An 18,015-nucleotide genomic window follows, 5' to 3' on the forward strand; every position below is an offset into this window, starting at 1 on the left:
GGTGTGGGTGGTGTGGGTGGTGGGGCTATAGCCTGAGGCTTAGCTGGGGAGTTGGGGAGGGGGTAGTGATCTCCAGGGCTCTGCCAACGTGGCCCCGAACTCTCCTCTGCTGAAGGTTTGGGGAGTGGGGCCAGGTCCGGGGGGGGACGGTGGCTCAACATGGGAGTGAGCATTTAGAGAAGTGGTCAAAGGCCCAGGGAGGAGTTGGAGGTGACAAAGTGGAAATGAGAGACGGGCCCTTTTGTGAGGGTCAGCGTCTCTGCATGGGGGTTGGGGGGGTCACTGTGGGTGTTGGGGGCTCAGTGGGTGGGGTTTGTAAGCTCAGTGAAGGGAGTGGGGGCTTGCTGAAGGCATGGAGGCTCGGGAAAGGGGTTGGGGGCTCACTGAGGGAGTTGGGGCGTCCGTGCGGAAGGTAGAGGGCCTCTCGAGGGGTGTGGGGAGAAGAGTGGGGACTCAGCAGTGTAACCTTAGTGAGAGGGACGGGGACTCGGTGAAGGGGCCTCCGGGGCTCAGGAAGTGGGCCCTGCCCTGAGGCCACACCGAGGCCACAGTGTGGGGCCGTCCTGCTCTGTGTTCCCCTCTCCTGTCAGGACCTCCATTCTGGAAGGTCTACACGTTTGGGAAGACATCTCAGCCTTATCATAAATGTCTCTCAGGGCTTGCTGTGGCTTTCCCACTCTTCTGCCTCCCCCGCCTCCCACCCCCTGCCCCCAGCCCCCAGCAGGTGCGGTCTCCCTAGGGGTGTTTGTCGGCCACTGTGCTCCTTGTCCTTTGGCTGCAAGCCTGGTCACAGGTGGGGAAGGAGGGTCAGACATCCTTCCCCTCCCTGGCTATCAGTGGGCAGTGGCTGTGACTGCGCCTTGGCCTCCCCTTGCCCCCCAGATGAAGAGCAGCGTGGTCCCTCTCTGGCTTCCATCTCTGCCCCTGAAGGCTGAGGACCAGGACGGAGTGGGGGGCGGGGCTCACCATCTTGGCGCCACTGGATGTTCTGCTCAGCATCCAACACATCTTCCGAGAATAAGCAGGACAGGGAGAAGGGCTCCTTCTCTCGCGCGAAGACTGGCTTCAGCACTGACGTGAATTCCACGTTGGGGACCAACATCAGTCCTGGGGTGGGAACAGACGTTAGGGCAGCAGTCTTCAGAGGCCACCTAGCCTAGCCTGGGACATTTCCACTCCTCTGAGTCAGGATGCATAGTTTCTGGGGTGCTCTTAGCCAGGAAGGAGGGGCCCTGTCCTGGGAGTGGGTGGAGGTGGGGCCGAGATTTATCTAGGTGGGATCAGATGAGCCAGAAGAGCCGCTATCCAAAGGCCATGCCCTTTTGTCTGTTTGGCTTTGCCTTTCTCACTCAGTTTTGGCTCCTGGATAGCTCGGCAGTTGGGGGCCACTCTGGGGTGCCCGGGGACCCCCAGAAGCCAGTGGGCAAGTGTGAACAGCTCATAGGCAATGACATGTCTCTGTGGACAATGGTTGGTTAATATTCTGAAGGGGGCTATGGAAGAAGGTATGACAAGGAGCCCAGACACCCTCTTCCCCGAAGGCCGTGGCTCCCTGAGCCTCCTTACTTTTAAAGATCTCCGAATCGAAGCCAGCATCCTTCCCCACGTAAGCTGAAAATCCAAAGCAAATGGAGTTTGAGAAAGTTCAGACCTCATATCCCTATTAGATTAGAGGCAAGGGTTTGGCTGTGGGTTTCCATCCTGGTCTATTGGTGAGTCTCCCTCTGGCCGCTGGAAGTTCCTTCACCCCTCTGGGCCTCTCCTTCCTCGGTAACTTGGGGGCAGTGGCTCCTCGCTCTGATGGTGGGGTTCTGAATAAGTGAGTTCACGTGAACGAAGCCCTCAGCCAGAACCGGGCACACAGTTAGTGCTCAATAAATGGCTATTTCCATCCTCTGCCCAGACCCACTGTCAGGATCATGCAGTCTGCATAGAGGCCAACTCTGGTCAGCATGGGATTTCTGGTGGGGACAGAGCAGGGGAAGGGCGGCGCTAAGACTAGGGCCATCTGGGGGCTTATGGGTGATATCCAGAGCGATGTTGACAAAGATCACAGAGCCTAATAATAGCTCTTGTTCACATGGGACATATTAATTCACATATTATCCTCACAGTGCCTTGTCTGTTAGTGCCATTTCATCCTCTTGTACAGATGAAGAAACTGAGGCATAATCCCCCAGCTAGTACCCCAGCAGCCTGAACCCATGTTGGGACTGGTCCCTGGTAAGGCCCTTCCTGAGTGATGCCTGGAGGGGGCTGGGAGGCTGCCCAGAGTCACACAAAGTCAGTGAAAGACTCAGGATTAGAACCCAGACCTCCTGCTTCCCAACCCGGGGCCTTTTACCAGTTGCTATGGAGATGAGAGCAGGGGAGTGATGGTAATGGCTGTGAGTGGATCCCCTTAGGAGGAGGCTGGCTGGAGTCTGAGGGTGGATCCCAGAGTTGCTGGCCTTGATGGAGAGAGGGGCAGGGGTCTGGAAGAAGGGATGGGAAGGATGGGTGGACAGAGGGAGGCAGGGCCCTGATCCTTGACCTTGGGCTTGAATCTAGGCATAGCCTATAAGGGCAGCATAGCCTATAAGGGCAGCCCAAATGCCAGAGAGAGCTGGACTGGCGGAGGGGACAGCTGCCTTCCAAGAGCTATTTGGGGAACAGGGCAGTTGGGAGGGAGAGGACTGTGAAGGACAAGGTCTGATGAGAGGCAGGGAGGGGGCTGGATGCCAGCCTGTCTGCTGCCCAGGGAGTGTGTGTAAGTGTGTGTGCGTGCGCGCATGTGTGTGTGTGTGTGTGTGTGCAACCTCTCTCTCAGGGGCCCTGAGGACAAGGCAGCAGTTTCCTGGGCCCAGAGACATGGCCTGCTGGCTGTGCTCCGCCCTCCTCATGGTGCGGGGAAGAGAGAATTACGGCTTCCCCAAACCCACTACAGGCCACGCTTTACCTCTACCATCTCTTTTAATTCACCTGAGCACCTGAGTGCGATGGGGGGAGACCCCCTTTACAGACAAGGAAGCTCAGAGAAGTGAGGCGAGGTACCCCAGGCTCACACAGCCGGTCAGCAGCAGAGCCAGAATGCGGACATGGGCCTGGCTGACTCCTGAGTGTCTCCCCGGCCTTGTGCCTCTCAGATGCCCCTGGGAGAACCCCACCAGTCGGGAGCTGCTCCACTGGGAAATATGCACCAGAACCCAACTGGGGAAGTCAGGTCCAGGGGGGAGTTGGGAAGGCTCAGCCTTTCCCCCTAAGGACCCCCTCAGGAGGGCTGGCAGGACCAGGCCACCCTCCTGGGGGCCATAAGCTGGGTCCTGACCCCCAGCCCAGCCCAATGAAATGAACACGGCTTTTGGAGATAGTTGTATAGGTTGTGCAATCTCAGGGACTCTCCCTTGTTCCGCAGGCTCCAGGGAAGTGAGTCTCTATGGCTGTCTTGGTCACTCGGTCCCAGGTCCAATAGCCCTGCATCAAGGGGCCTCCCAGGCCTAATACCCCTGCATCAAGGGGCCGTTCTCCAGTCTAAGCGCAGATTCACGTCCTCCTCTGCTCACCCTGGGGGTGCTGCGGGCTAGCCTGACTGGTGGGAATGGGAGTGCTTACTTCGGACAAGGACTTTGGCAAAGGAGGAGGCCTGGCCATAGGCATTCTTCACCTTCACCGTGTATGTGGCTGCGTCCTCCACGGTGCATCTGAAAAGGAGAGAGGAAGGGCCCCCCGAGACTGCTGGGCTCCATGGGAAACTCAAGTCCCCACGTGTGGGTGGGAGAGGCAGGCATTCACATGAAGGCTTGGCGGGGGTGGGGGTGGGGACTTTAGGCTCTGGTTCAGGCCCCAGCTCTGAAATGCTGTGTGCCTTTGGACACACAGACACTGTGTGCCTTTGCTGTGTGCCACTGCCCTTTGCTGGACCTCAATGTCCTTCTCTGAAGAACTAGGGACACAATACCAGCCTAACCCAACTCAGGTGAAAGAACTGTGAAAATATGATCGTCATTCCCGAGTTGGTAGGATCAGACAGGTTAAGTGACTTGCCCAGAGTCACACAGCACCCAGAATTCAACCCAGCATTAAGGTGACAAGTTCGCTCCCAGGCATAGCCTCCTGCCCTGTCAACACCTCCCAATCAGAGTCCAGGAGCAGGAGCAGGGCACAGACTTAGAGCAGGAGCGGGGCACCCCTGCCAGTCTGTGCCAGAACTGGGCCAGATGCCCAGGTGTGCTCAGTCTCAGTCCTTGGTCTCATCACTAGTCAGGCCAACCCCATCTCATTCCCAGAGCTTGTGCCGGGTCCATTCCAGGGCTACACTGGGGACACAGAGAGTCATTGGGTTGTGGCCATCTGGCTCCATCAGCAAGCAGAGAGGCTCCTTGGAATCCCCACTCTTAACCCGACTGCTTGGGGTGGGAATCTGTCCTGCTTCAAGGACTGGGCCCACCTGCCTCTCCAGGCAACCTTGACTCTGCATGCCTTCCCTGATTGCCCAGCCCACGGCCCCCACCCTCTGTGGTCTCCTGTGGTCAGATACTTATGTCCATGTCTCCCCACTTTGCTTCTGGAGGGTAGGATCGATGTCCTGTCCAGATTTGTGGCTCTGAAGCCCAAGTTGGTTGAGAGGAAGGGATTGGTGTATTGGAAGGAACCCAGCGGGAGGGAACGGCCTCAAACTCAGTCTCCTGCCTTATACAAGCCATGCAGAACCCTACATCTTTTGGAGCCTGGGTGTCCTTTACTGCACCACGGTCAAGGCTTCCTTGTGGGAATGGTGATGAGCAGCATTAATTGTATATGTGTGTGTGTGTGTGTGTCCCCTTATACAGGGCTTGGCACCGGCAGGAAGTCAGCACGTGGTGTCTCATGGGAGCCCTAATGTGTGCTCTGGGGATCACTGTGCTCACAGCCCCTAGGGCCTGCACTCCATGGGTGCTGCTTCTGCCTTTGTTTTTTTTTTTTTTTTTTAAAGTAGGCTCTGCACCCAATGTGGGGCTTGAACTCATGACCCTGAGATTAAGACCTGAGCCAATATCGAGCTCAACTGCCGGAGCCACCCAGAAGCCCCACTCCTTCTCCCTTCAAAACCATGCTTAAGAGTCACTATCTCCTGACAGGCCCATCCAGCTGTCTCCCCTCCAGCCGCCTCTCCTTGCTCCTATGCCTCTGTGTGTGTGTGTGTGTGTGTGTGTGTGTGTGTGTCTGTTTTCTCTCCCCGGCAGGGAGCACCCGCCGCATTCCCAGCTCAGCCTTCAGTCTATCCAGCTGGCCTCTGGCTCCGAATTTCTTCTCGTGTATTCCAGGGCATTGGAATGACATACGAATATCTGTTAAATACTGATTTCCAGGCCCCATTCCAGAATAAGACCCACTTAACCTGACTCTCTGGAGGCAAGAGGAGGCCCCATGTCATGAATGAGCACCCCAGATTCTTTTGAACACGAGGCTGACTCAGTTAATAAGGATTTGAAGTCTTGCTCTGGCTTCGGGTGGGTGGGGGGTTGGGGCTTGGAGGTCATGGGTGTCTCTAGGGGTCTCACCTTCTAATCTCCAGTGTCAGGAGCCCATAGTTGTTGGTGATTCGGTACTTCCCAGCGGGAAAGAGGCGGGGATCGATTCTCATGTCATTTTTGTACCTGTGGGGACACAAAGGTCTGTGGCAGGCAACGTGGCTCTGAGGGGACAGGACTCGGAGGCTCTCAGGCTTGGATTCCAACCTCAGCTTTGTGCTGTTCCCTTGTCTATGGGACGTGAGACAGCACCTCTCTGCTCTGAACCTCAGTTGTCCTCATCTGTGAGATGGGAGTAATAAGAGCAATAACTTCATAAGGTTGCAGGGAAAATCAAATGCAGCAAGATACGTAAAGCTTTTCTCTAGTGCCCCGAGCACTGTCCACACTCTGGGGTTCATTTTCCTTCTGGGAAGGGTCAGGGGACAGAGAACACGGAGCCTATAATTAGTGGCAGCTGCCCTCTGAGGGGTTGCCTCAGAAGGTGCCCCATTCTTCCTCCCTTGTCAGCCTCTCAGGAGGACGGTTCTTTATCTTGGCACTCATTAGGGTGCTTTGAGACAGCTTGCCGGGGTTCTGAACAGAAGCCTTTGGAAATTTGTATAAGAAGCTCTTCATTGGTCTCCAGAGACCATTCCCCCTTTCTTCCTTCCTTCCTTCCTTCCTCTCTTCTTTCTTTCCTTTTTTTTTTTTTTAAAAGATTTTATTTATTTATTTGACAGGCAGAGATCACAAGTAGGCAGAGAGGCAGGCAGATAGAGAGAGAGGAGGAAGCAGGCTCCTCACTGAGCAGAGACCCCTATGCGGGGCTCGATCCCAGCACGCTGGGATCATGACCTGAGCTGAAGGCAGAGGCTTTAATCCACTGAGCCACCCAGGTGCCCCTTTCTTTCCTTTTTTCTCAAGTTGGCTCCATGCTGGGTGTGGAGCCCAACACAGGGCTTGAACTCACTACCCTGAGATCAAGACCTGAGCTAAGATCAGGAGTCCAGGAGGCAAAACCACCTGAGCCATCCAGGGGCCCCTCCTTCTTACTCTAAAGGAACAGGATTCATCACTGAACCGCCCAGTGTGACACCAACTTCCTGCCCTCTTTTTCTTTTTTTTTAAGATTTTAAAAATTTATTTGACAGAGAGAGATCACAAGTAGGCAGAGAGGTAGGCTGCAAGAGAGTGGGGGAAGCAGACCCCTCACTGAGCAGAGAGCCCGATGCAGGGCTCGATCCCCAGACCCCTAGATCACCACTTGTGCCGAAGGCAGAGGCTTAACACACTGAGCCACCCTGGCGCCCTCCTGCCCTCTTTCTACTAGGTGTGGCCATGTGACTAAGACTTGTCACCACAAAGTAAGCACAGTGCCATGTGGCCGCTACTGATGACCCTTTGCCCCCTTCTGTGTCATAGTTCCCTCCATGTGACAGCAAGAATGTGGCCCAGACGGTGGCCATCTTGCACAAGGAAACCCAGGGCTGTGCCCTCCAGCAGTGAGGGGAGCAGAGTCTGTGAGCAGAGTCACACAGCTGCTCCAACCTGTCCAACTCAGGCGCGCAGACAAAAGAAAAATAAACTCCCGTCTTATTAAAGCCATTAAGAAAATCTCCGTGCCCAGCCTGCGTCCCAGATCATTCTGGAGTCAGAATTTCTGGGGATGGGGCTCTGTCCACAGCCCCTTGTTGGGGTTTGGAGGCCTAAGGAGTCACGGCTGGTGAGTGAAAGTCTGTGAAGTCTGGGAGGCCTGGGTTCTTGACCCAGCTGGCTGGGTGACCTTGCCCAAGTCAGTCCCCCTCTCTGGGCCTCTGTGTCTATGAGGCTGTTGCGGGCACAGTCAGTCCCAGTGGTGTCTGAGGTCGAAAGGAGGCCACAGCCAAGAGAGGGCGCCCTGGGCTCAGTGCATCTCCTTCCTGGGACTCGGTTCCCCCCCACACCCTGTTTGTGTCCATGGCAACCAAACAGTGCCACACCCACACCCCATCACCACCCCCCCTTCCAGGCTGCACCCTCTTCTGAAAGAAGCCCAACTAAGTCTTCTTTGGGGAGGGCAGTGCCGTATCTTGACAACCAATCTTTCTACCTCTCCTAGGCCTGGGGGCCAAAGTCAGTTCCCCCTACCCCCACTTATCAGGAACATTCCAGACACCTCGGCCTGGCCAGCTTCCAACTTTCAAAGGAAAAAGCAGCAGCTGCAGCTCTGGGCAAGGCCTGGACAGCCAGAGACTTCGGTGTTCATCTTGCCTCTCGCTGGGGCCCCGTCTCCCACCTCAAGGCAGCCCCGCGAAGACACAGGCTGTGCAGCTGACCCTACGGGACAGCCAGTCATAAAACAGTGCCCAGATGACTGAGGCGCGGCGTTGGGCCCACAGCCTGGCTCAGAGAGGCCCTCATAACACAGTGAGGTTTTTATTATTTATCTCAATGTTTTTTTCTTCACAGATTTCCGTCTTGGGTTTTACTTTTGAAGGCTGCTGGGCCTGGGAGACTGATACTGATATCATCTAGAATCATGGCCAGGGCCTACCTCTACTACCTTAATGTGTCCAGACTGGGCCTTGCCTGACTTGTCTTGTTGTTGTCCCTGCATTCAGGAAGTGCTCAATAATTGCTGAATGAATGTACTCGCCTGACGAGCCTGGGTGTGCTGGGATCTTCCTTTTGACCAGGGGGAGGGTGTCTGCCAGGAGCTGGTCAGAGCCTGGGGGCCAATGCCAGGACAGTGCATGACCCTGTCCAAACCGACGGCCAACGGTGGAAAACCGGATCCCCAAAACCAGGAGCACTGGGGGCCACCTGTGTTGCTTCTGCTGGAGGGGTGCCTGGCCTTGCTTCTACCACTTACCACAGTCAGCTTCTACCACTTACCACACTCAGTTCCCTGTTGTGGCAACACTGCTGGCAGGGTGGACAGGAGTCTCTTCTCTGAGAGGCTCCTCCGGAATGCCTTAGTTGTGGGCCTCAGTGCCAGAACAGCACAGGGCGGGGCGGGGCCACCGGGCAGGACAGCTGAGGCACTGACCCCCTCCTCAACCCAGGCCAGCTGGCAGGAGCAGTTCTCCTACCTAGCCAGCTGCTTGCAGCCAGGGACTGCCTTGGTCCCCATAGAAATCCAGTGCCCAGCACGAATTCCAGCTCCCTGCACCCTTTTGTGAGTGCATGTCATCTGGCAAGGACCAGCCCCGAAGCCCGCTTCCTCGATGCCTCTTCTGATTGCTCCTGGCCTAAGTGCTTTCTCTGTCTCTGACTTCTGAAGCATTACATATGCCTCAAGGAAGAACAACAAGCCCAATTTTCACTTTCGAACTCTCTAGGCTGGTAGCAACACCGACGGTTGGGAGGCAAGAGATCCAAGTTTGAATTCGGACTCAAACTGGCTGTGTGACCTTAGACAAGTCACACTACCTCTCTGACCCAGGGGTGGCCCCAGGGCTCAAAGAAGAAGAAAGTGGTGGGTCAGTAAAAGTGGGTTCAAGGATACAATGTTGCTTTTTTCCTTCATGATCTCTATTGTTTATGTGCTTATCCTCTCTCTCCTACTAGACCATGGCCTTATTCACCCTCAAGATCTGGTTTATGTGTCACCTCCCCTGAGAAGCCTTCCTGGATCCTTGAGAGAGAGGCAGCCACCTCGCTGTCTTCATCTTTACTCTTGTATTCCCAACTGCACCCATGAATGTACTTCTCTGTACAATGACATTTCTCTTTGGGGCTGAGCATTCTTTGAGGGGAGGGTGTGTCTGGTTTATTTCTATGCCTCAGTGCCCGAGTCTGGGGCTGGGGCCGATCACTCTGCTGGTAGCTATTTGTTGAAATCCTCTCCTTATCCCCCAGCATACCTGCCCCTGGTCTAAGACCCAGGGGGAGCCCCCTAAACAGTGGGAGCCACTTGCCACCTCCCCCGCCCCCCGTCCCCTCGGTCAGATTCTGCTGTGGTTACACTTCCAGGAATGGCGTCTTCTACTTTCCCAGCCCCTCTCAAGCTCTGAGGCTTCCCCGTAAGTGTGGCATTAAATCCTCACCACACGCAGGCTGGGCAGGAGGCCTTCAACCCATTTTACAGAACAGGAGAAAGGAACAGGACCGGAGAGGTTGAGATGTGGCTGGAGTCACACCTTGCGTTTGTAGAGAGAGTAAGGTCTGGACTGGACATAGGGCTCTCACTCCAGGTCTGAGTTCCTCGCTATGGGGCGGGGGCGGGGGGGGGATGCCCTCCCCGCCTCCCGTTCTGCTTCTCTGTCCCCTGCCTGCTTCCCGCCATCATCTTCCAAGCCTGGAGACGCCCAGCTCAGAGCAGCTGCCTTCTGCCACCAGAGTCCTATTTTTCCAAGGGCTGGCTCCCCAGTGGCCCCGTCTTCCTGCCCCAGGCTGGCCGGGAGGAGGCTAAGAATAACCCATCCTGAGCCTTGGAGCAGCTGCTGCTCTCTCGGGGGAAGGGGGGGGCGGGCCGAGCTCAGGGTTTGTGGGGTTGCAGCTTTCCTAAGGCAGCAAGAACTTCAGGGGGGAGGAAGTGGGCTCCTGGAAGGAGGTGCTGGGATGTAACGTACACACACTCTGTTAACCCTGCAAGCTCAGAGCCTGGGGGCAGGTGAGGACCCCCTTCTCTTCTGCCGCGGTGGCTTACCAGGTGACCTGGGGTGGAGGCGAAGCCTGGACAGTACAGGTCAGCAGGACCGTGGCGTGCTCCCAGACGGCGTGGGAGCGCAGAGGGATCCAGAACCAGGGCCCCCGGCCGGAACACAGCTCCCTCAGCTCCTTGGCCTCCCGGACCTTCTCCTCTGTCTGGAGGCGGGAGGGATCTGTGACTCCCATGAGCCAGGGGATCACATCTCCCCATCTTTGCTGTCACCGTTCCCCTGCACATGCAGGCTCTGGGAGGGTCAGCTGAGTGGCGAGGTGGCACAGAGGGCAGGGCATGGGCTTTGGAACAGCTGGCTTGGGGGGTCAAGGCCAGATTCTGCCACTTCCCGCCTGTGAGACCATAGGCAAGTCCTCAGTTTCCTTATCTGTAAAATAGGCGTGATAATATTCCCCCACCTTCCTGTGGGGTTGTGGTGAGGATTAAGGGAAAAATCACGGGCAATGAGAAAGCCCATGTGAGTGTTAGCTATGCTCTCCTGCCCCGGGAGAGGGCACCGAGGGTGGCTTCAGATCCCTGATGTTTGTCAGGAATAGTATTTCCAGAGGTTCTTCTGGGAAGGTCAGTTTACAAGCCCAGTCTGGTTTAAAATCCCCACCTTATCCCTGAGAGTCTATACACCACACACATCTGTTTTATAGGTGAGAAAACTGAGGCTCAGGAAGGGTCAGCTGCTTGCCCCAGGTCACACAGCAGGAGGGCGGGGATGCCAGCCTTCAGACCCAGTCCCAGACCAGGGCCTGGACTCTTTCCGGGATGTCCAGCCGCCCCTTGGGAGGAGGGCAGGTGAGGTGGGTGGCCCGTGATGGGTCGCAGGTCCCCAGACCCCCTCACCCGCTGCCTCAGCGCCTTCCGGTCGCGTCTCTGGCGCAGCAGCCACTGGGTCTGCAGGAAGGCGATCTCCGTCTTCTCCCAGTCGTTGCCGAAGCCCACTCGCTTCTGCCCCCGCTCCTCCAGCTCCACGGCGGAGGTCTGGCGCCTCAGCTGGGACTCCCTGCGCAGCAGAGGCCGGCAGCGGCCGAGGGCCCAGGGTTCGTGGGGGCACCCTGGCTAGGGCCTCCCGGCCTCCCCACGCCAGCCTTGCCAGCTGCACTTGAAGGTTGTTGAGGACAAGAGCAGCTTTTAATCCTCTCTTGCTTCCAAAATACCTGAATGCCCTGCTTTCAGTAGGTGCATAATAAGTACTATGGCTACAGTCCCAAGGCCCTTTCACAAGTCTTTGTTCCTCTTGCCTTCATGACGACCAAGTGGTTAGGAGTAGTCCCCCTATTTTATAGGGCAGGGACTTGCTTCAAGCTGCTAGGACCAGGAACTGGGCCTTCTAACCCAGGTCTCCGCCTCCCAATGCTCTCTGGCAAAGCCCTGTGGTGATGTGTGGCCCCCACCCTCTTCCACGGGGGTGGGTCTCACTACTGCCTGGGGACCCACCCAGAGAGTGTTCTAGGCCCCTGTGCTAGATGTAACTCTGGGCAGAGTCTGTAAGTCCAATGTAGGAGCCTAGTAGAGGCAGGGGACTGGCCCTTTCTCAGCCCAGCGCTGTCTGAAAAGGTCACCTGACTTACCGAGATGTCTCTGAGGAGGCCGTCAGAGCCAGGGCGGCTGCGAGGGCGTAGTCTGCAGCACTGAACTGATACTCTTCCTCACTGCCCGGGGAAAAGGGAGTTAAGGGCTGGTGCAGGATTGCCTGGAGATCTGGTCCCAGTGTCCCTGAGCTTAAGGCAGCATCTACCTAACCTGTCTCAGGACACTAGCAAGCACAGCTTTGCCTCCCCCCTCAGACTGGGATCTCCACAAAGCAAGGCTGTGCTTCCCACTTCAGGCTGGATTCTCCAGAAAGAAGGGTCTCCAGATGACAGTGTTGAACTTCTTACCTCAGACTGGCTTATCCGGAAAGCAGGCTATGCCTCCCCACTCAGACTGGGGACCCTTCGGGGTGGGGCAGTGGCCTGGGTGAGGTCCCTGATGATCCCACCTGCTGCGGAAGGTCCTCCTCCGCACTGAGGAACCCATGTGCAGGCTGTGCTGCCGCTCCTCCTTGTGCTCCTCCTCCTGGCGGTGTTCCAGCCGGTGGACCTCCACGGCCTGGGGGGGCCGGGGCTCCCCCACATTTCCAGGGCTGTGGGGCAGAGTCATGGCTGCGAGAGCAACAACCTGCCAGGTGGGGTGCACGGTCATTCTACCAGGCACCTGCCCATCCCTTCCCCACGTGGTCCCGGGCATCCCTGGGAAGTTTGTGGGGTGGGAGTTCTCGCTCCAGGGGGCAGACAGCAGGGAGACCAGGGAGGGGGCAGACAGCAGGGAGACCTGGCCAACAGGACAGAGACAGGCTTCGCACTCTGAGCCTGGCTAGTGCATCAGTCCTTGCACTCTGCGGCTGCATGAGCAACAGCTCTGCCTTTCCCTGCCTGTGACCTGGGCAAAGTCTTCCCTTTTCTGGGCCTCCACTGATGAGTGATCCAACACTGTGGTGTCCGAGGGCTGCTCTGTGACTCAAGATGGGCGGATGTCCTCACTCTTCCTGCACACGCCCACCCAGCCCTACCTCGGAGCCTTTGCCTGCTCTGGTTGCTGCTCTGGGGGGAGCCTTTCCCCACTTCTGGCTTGCTGAGCCCCACTCAGGCTTTACAGCCCAAGCCAAGAAAGCATACTTCCGTTGGTGCAAGGGTCAGGGGTGGGGACTCTGGGTGTGGTCCCGCTTCTCATTCCAGCTATGGGTGTGTGCCCTTGGGCAAGACTCTGTGACTTAGTTTCCTCATCTGTGAAATGGGTCTACTGACTTTCCGGCGTGGTGGTCAACGTTAGAAGAGTGCTAGGAGCATAGCAAGTGCCATGGAAGCGTTAGATATTAGCATGCTTTTTCGTAGTAACCCTGCCGAAAAACTACCCGCCACCTAGAATTTTTCTCTCCTTTAATCCTTTTTTATGCTTTTTCTGTCTGCACTCCACAGTCTAGCTGTGATTCAGAAAACACCTCCCCTTATGAAATTATTTCTTATTTGTACATCGTCACTCTCCAACAAGACTGTAAGTGAGTTAAAAGTAACAACAGTGAGTGTTTTCAGTGTGCTGGCCCCATTATCTTCCTGTCTTACTGATGAGGAAGGAACGTGCTTGTCCAAGTTCACACAGCTGGTTGAGGTTGGGACTATGAGTGGCACCAGACTCTGAGCTCTCTTGACATCTATGACACATGTCTACTAGAGACCAGGCCTTGACTGTGGCTGGGCACACAGTAGGCCACAGGGCCGTTCTTCTCATAAGGGCATCATAATGGAGGGCTCCCCCTTTGTACTCCTGAGGCTCAGGTCTGGGCCACAGGTGGTACCCAGTCAGGGCTGGGTTCAGTGAGTGTGGAGGGAGCCTCAGGGATCCGGGAGTGACTCCATGAGTGTGGAGAGGCAGGTAGGGAGAGTGGGAGGCCCAGGAACGAGCTGTTTTGGGTTCTTGCACAAAGTTCTTGTCCCAGTCTGGGCCGTGGTGTCACAGCTGGTCTCTGAGGGTCCCTCTGATGCAAAGGCTCTAAGATTCAGACCATAGTCCCTGGAGTGGCTTCCATATCTCCTTCAGGTGGGAGTTCAGGGGGGCAGGCCTCTGACCCGGAGGGTCCTTGACGGGCTTAGACCTGATATTGTCCTTGGCCCCAGTCTCCCTGAAGGTCCTCCTGGCAGTGGTGGAATATGTGTGTGTGTGTGTGTGTGTGTATACTACTTCTCTAAGTCCATAGCATGGGAGATGGGCCCGCTGGCCTCATTAGAGCACCATGGCCCTGTGGGCCTGCTGTGGGGTGTCAGGGGAGACAATCTCCATGGGCATTTACCCTTTTTAGTTCCCAAAAGTATGCTCCCTTTTAGTATCTGGATTACTGCAGTGTTAGCCAGAACCAAAACCTGCCCCAACTCTCCTTGGTCCTGCAGATGACCTGAGCCGAATGTAAGAGGACTGTCACCCCTTGGGCTTCCCATGTGGCCCCCCCACCCCGAGGAACAGGCTCTGCTTGCTCCCAGAGAATGACTCATTCAGGCTCATTCTGTGCCTCCTTCCTCACAGCCCTGGGAAGTGGCCTCAGTGGGGAGGCCCCCTCCCCCCACCTTTCCTGGGACACCGTGGCCCTGGCTCCAGCAACTGAGGAACGTTCCCTGGCATCAGCTGCTGGCTCCCTTCCCCGGATGCTCTGTTCCTGATTAGCACCGTGGCGGGGTGGCGGTGACTGGCACCCATCCCTGACCTCCTGGGCCTCCCGCAGCCAGACCCCCCACCCCCAGGTTTAGCAGATGAGCCATCAATTATTTTTAAAGCACTGACTGCTTGGGATCAAACAGCAGTGGGAGTGAAGCAGCATGTGTTCCTGGCGGGGAGGGGTCAGCGGGGTGCGGACCCCAGGGAAGCAGCCCCCTGCCCTCTCCCAGGGGTACAAGGCCTGGGTCATGGGTCCCGCGGCATGGCCTCCCCTTTTCTCCCCAGCCGCCGTCTGCTTTCCCACCAGGCCCTCTCACGGGCACCCCCAGAGACCAGGGGCAAGGAGGCTGAGCCCCTTCCTTAGGAGGGAAAGGGCAGGGCACAGAGGCTGAGTGGCTGGCAGAGCCCGAGGGCAGAAAGCTGGGTCCCAAGGGCCGGCCGTGCTCTGCCAGCTTCTGAGTCCAGAATTCTGACCCTGCCGTGGAGTGGCCGAGGCCACCCCTTCCCTCTCGGGGCCTCGGTTTCCTGCCAGTGAGCCTGGGCTGGACGCGAGCCCTCCTGGACCTGAGAGTCAGGCCTGGAGGGCTTCCTCCCTTTCCCCGCCTGCCTGGTGGGCCAAGCAGGCCTCCGGAGGCCAGGAGTCTGTTAGCTCTGCCGGGCCTGCCAGCTCACCGTGGGCCCGTCCACTCTGCGGGCATTCCCGATTGTCTCTCCAACAGCTGTCACATCACAGAGGGCTCAGCACAGATGACGGAGGGCCACACAGAACAGTGAGGGGACGTGGGTCGCCACAGTCCCCTCCGATTGTCACTTGAGGGTGCTACCTAAGCACGCGTGAACTTTTTCTTCCCAGATCCCTCAGGTTCCTTTCCCAACACACACACACACACACACACACACACACACACACACACACACACACCCTACTTCCCAATGGAAAGCTGAGGGGCTCACTTTCTGAAGGTGTCCCTGCCCACCCCTGATCCCTGGGGGGGACTCACAGAGGCAGCTGCGCCCACTCAGGCGTCTCTGGGGAGACGATTCCAGAGGATGAGCCGGACCTTGGTTTCTTCTTGCCCTGGGCTCAGCAGGGACGGGGAGAAGAATGTGATCCTGGAGCCTGCGTGGGCCTTAAATATAGCAGCGCTGAGACAGTTGATGACAATGGATGGGAACTATGGGGAGGGGGGGGGCAGAGAGGAGGGGCTGTCCCTCCAGGCCAGCCCCGCTCAGGCGGCAGCAACAGGTGGAGCCCTCCCCGCCCCCACCCCAGCCTCCGCACAGGGCTCCTTCCCTCAGCGGGATTCCTTCTGCCCAATTCTAGAGCCCACCCTCCCACCTCCAGCCCCAACTGAAGTAGAGGGAGGGTTAGAGCTCAGGCCCGGTTGGAGGGAAGGCAGCTATGGGGGGGTCTTCCCCACTGCTGGGGTTCTGACTGGCGCCTTGGGGCAGACACCCAGCGTCTCTAATCTGACCCCCCCGTGAGCAGTGGAACTCTTCGTCAAGACAGTGGAAAGAATGTGACCTAAAACCAGTGCTCAGTGCTGGTACCGTATCGCTGGTCAACATGGAAGCAGCTTGCTTCTCTCGCCAGGCCCTGTGTCCCGTGGGGTGTGTCCCCGGCAGGGGCCTCTTCCTTCACGGGCGGCACTTCTCGGGGTTCCCGAGCGGCCACTTGGTCTTCCCAGACTTTGCCTCAGCCCCTCCGGAGCCTCAGTTCTTTCTCCCACCTTCGTTCACGCCTGCCCTTTGCAGGCAGAGGAGAGCAACATCCACGGTGTGCAGGAAGCTTTCATTTAGGTGGGGAGACAGGCAGGAATGGAGGCGGGGGGCGATCAGGAAGGTACCCCTGAGCCAGGCCTTGGGGATTGACCAGGTTTGAGGAAGGGGGTGTCAGCTCTGGTCCAGAGAGCACAACTCGCCTCCCTGGCTTCCTCCTGGGACCCGAAACACCATCGCTCTTTCTAGCGTCTCAGGGACTGCTCTCCAGAACCGGGGGGCTGGGGGTGGTGGGAGGAGGGAGAGGGAGAGGGAGAAAGCGAGAGAATGCGAGGGAGCGCTTCAGCTAAAATCTTAATCTCCTGCCCTATTTGAAACCCTCTTTCTAAACTCTCCTGCTTCTCCCCCTTCCTCCCTGGCGGCAGTATTAAAGGCCTCTTCTGGGGAGAACAGTTGGTGTCTGTCTTCCTTTTTGTATGGAGCCGACCTCTAAAGGACTTTCCAAGACCCAGGTGTATACACTGTCCGTGAGGTGTGAGTGTGAATCTGCACATACAGCAGGGCGGTGTGGGCTTCCAAAGCAGCAGGAGACGGACGTTTAAACTGGTCCTGTGACTGCCTGCTCCCCAAGGCAGCCTGGTGGAGGGGCCACCGCTACTAGCCGTAGGACCTTGGGTGAGTCACTTCAACCTTTCTGCCCCTGTTATCTGTACAGTGGGCTCCACGATGCTGGTCTTCCAGGGAGATTGAGAAGATTGGATTAGGGCACGTGATTGTCTGGCTCCCTGGAGACACTGGCTAGATGAGAATGCCACTGATGATTCCGTAGCTCTAGAAATGCTGAGAGCCTACCCTCCTTCTGTGTGTGGGATTCCCATTCAGCCCAGTGATGCCCTCCTTCCTCCCTGGGGCAGCACTTGGGGAAGGTCCGGATGTGTCTTCAGGAGCACACAGCCGACCCCTCAGGTCACAGGGTTGAGCAGAGGTGAGACTTGGAATTCTACAAACCTTGGTTGAAATCCCAGCCTCTGGCCCCTGTGCTCCCTAATGGAGGGACCCTGGCCTCCTATCTGGACCAACTTAGTTTCTTTGTTGGTGAGTTCGAGGTAAGAACAGCGCCCACCCTACCACTAGCCCCTTCATATATGCTTGCTGAAGAATGAATGAATGAATGAATGAATGAATGAATACCTGTCTTGCAGAAGGGTAGTGAGATTCAAATGAGGTTAAGATGTATAAATTGCCGGGTACAGTAGCTGTCTCCTCGTGGTAGAACCCCTCAATATCTCCTTCTTTCTCCCCTTTCCTTCTCTTCTTCTCCCTTTTATTGCCTTCCCTGGAAGGATGAGCATTAAGGACAGTTGTTCAAATTCACGTACCCAACACCTTGACCTTCCAAGCCACTATTTCAGATGCCAGTCTTCCTTTCCCCCTGCTTCTCCCCTCTCCCTCTTTCTGTCCCTTTCCCCACTCAGTTAATTCTGCTTATGGTTCTTCTCCGACTTACAGGTCAAAATGTATCATCCCTTTGCCACTTCCTCCTGAGCGTGGGAAAGGAAAGTGGCCTTGAGCAGCCTAGGGGCTGAGCGTGGGGGCCAGGGTCTCAGGGCTGTGACCCACCAGCCACAGCAAGTGAGGACATTCCTGCCTCTGCTGATTGATTCTGTCTCACTTTCTGGAACGTAGGCTGGGGGACAGCCACAGGGGACCAGACTTGGCGGTGACGCATGGGCATGGCCTCCTTGTTCAGGCTGATGCTCGGAGCTGGGAGGGGCACAGAGAGACCCAGCCTCTGGGACCCGGGAGGAGCTCTAGTCTCATGGGCCCTATCGTCTGAGTGGGAACTCGGGCAACCCCTGTATGTGCCCGGGGCCAGGGGCGTGGGAGGGCAGAGGTCTGCAGACTTCACAGGTGGACATACCCACCCCGAGTAGCCTTGCCTCGCACCCCCATCCAGGGGCTGGAATAAGGGCCACTTCTGGGAGGTGATTTGAAGCAATCCAC

At 57.0% G+C, this 18,015-nt stretch overlaps 1 protein-coding gene and 1 long non-coding RNA gene across 7 annotated transcripts in view; one reads left to right on the forward strand and one right to left on the reverse strand.

The window, feature by feature from the left end:
• Positions 1 to 18,015, reverse strand: part of MYOM3 (myomesin 3) — a 50,483-nt gene that overhangs the window by 31,444 nt on the left and 1,024 nt on the right. Inside the window, exons 2-12 of one of the 6 annotated variants that reach the window (XM_082684682.1) lie at positions 17,203 to 17,347; positions 15,294 to 15,467; positions 14,965 to 15,011; positions 12,089 to 12,232; positions 11,679 to 11,759; positions 10,951 to 11,110; positions 10,102 to 10,259; positions 5,520 to 5,615; positions 3,592 to 3,680; positions 1,567 to 1,611; positions 967 to 1,107 (exon numbers count right to left, since the gene is read on the reverse strand). In XM_082684682.1, coding sequence (XP_082540808.1) covers positions 967 to 1,107; positions 1,567 to 1,611; positions 3,592 to 3,680; positions 5,520 to 5,615; positions 10,102 to 10,259; positions 10,951 to 11,110; positions 11,679 to 11,759; positions 12,089 to 12,232; positions 14,965 to 14,990 — 940 coding nt within the window. In that variant the 5' untranslated portion in view covers positions 14,991 to 15,011; positions 15,294 to 15,467; positions 17,203 to 17,347. Of the gene's footprint in view, positions 1 to 966; positions 1,108 to 1,566; positions 1,612 to 3,591; positions 3,681 to 5,519; positions 5,616 to 10,101; positions 10,260 to 10,950; positions 11,111 to 11,678; positions 11,760 to 12,088; positions 12,268 to 14,964; positions 15,012 to 15,293; positions 15,468 to 15,843; positions 17,061 to 17,202; positions 17,348 to 18,015 lie in introns of those variants that run through there. The other 5 variants (XM_082684686.1, XM_082684683.1, XM_082684687.1 and 2 more) reach the window with 5 other exon arrangements.
• LOC309841569 lies at positions 7,459 to 9,176 on the forward strand. The gene is made up of 2 exons (XR_014299196.1): positions 7,459 to 7,877; positions 9,021 to 9,176. It is a non-coding gene; the product is annotated as an uncharacterized lncRNA (long non-coding RNA).

The sequence above is a fragment of the Mustela nivalis genome, assembly GCF_964662115.1.
Source record: "Mustela nivalis genome assembly, chromosome: 10".
In the NCBI taxonomy this organism is placed as follows: Eukaryota; Metazoa; Chordata; class Mammalia; order Carnivora; family Mustelidae; genus Mustela; species Mustela nivalis.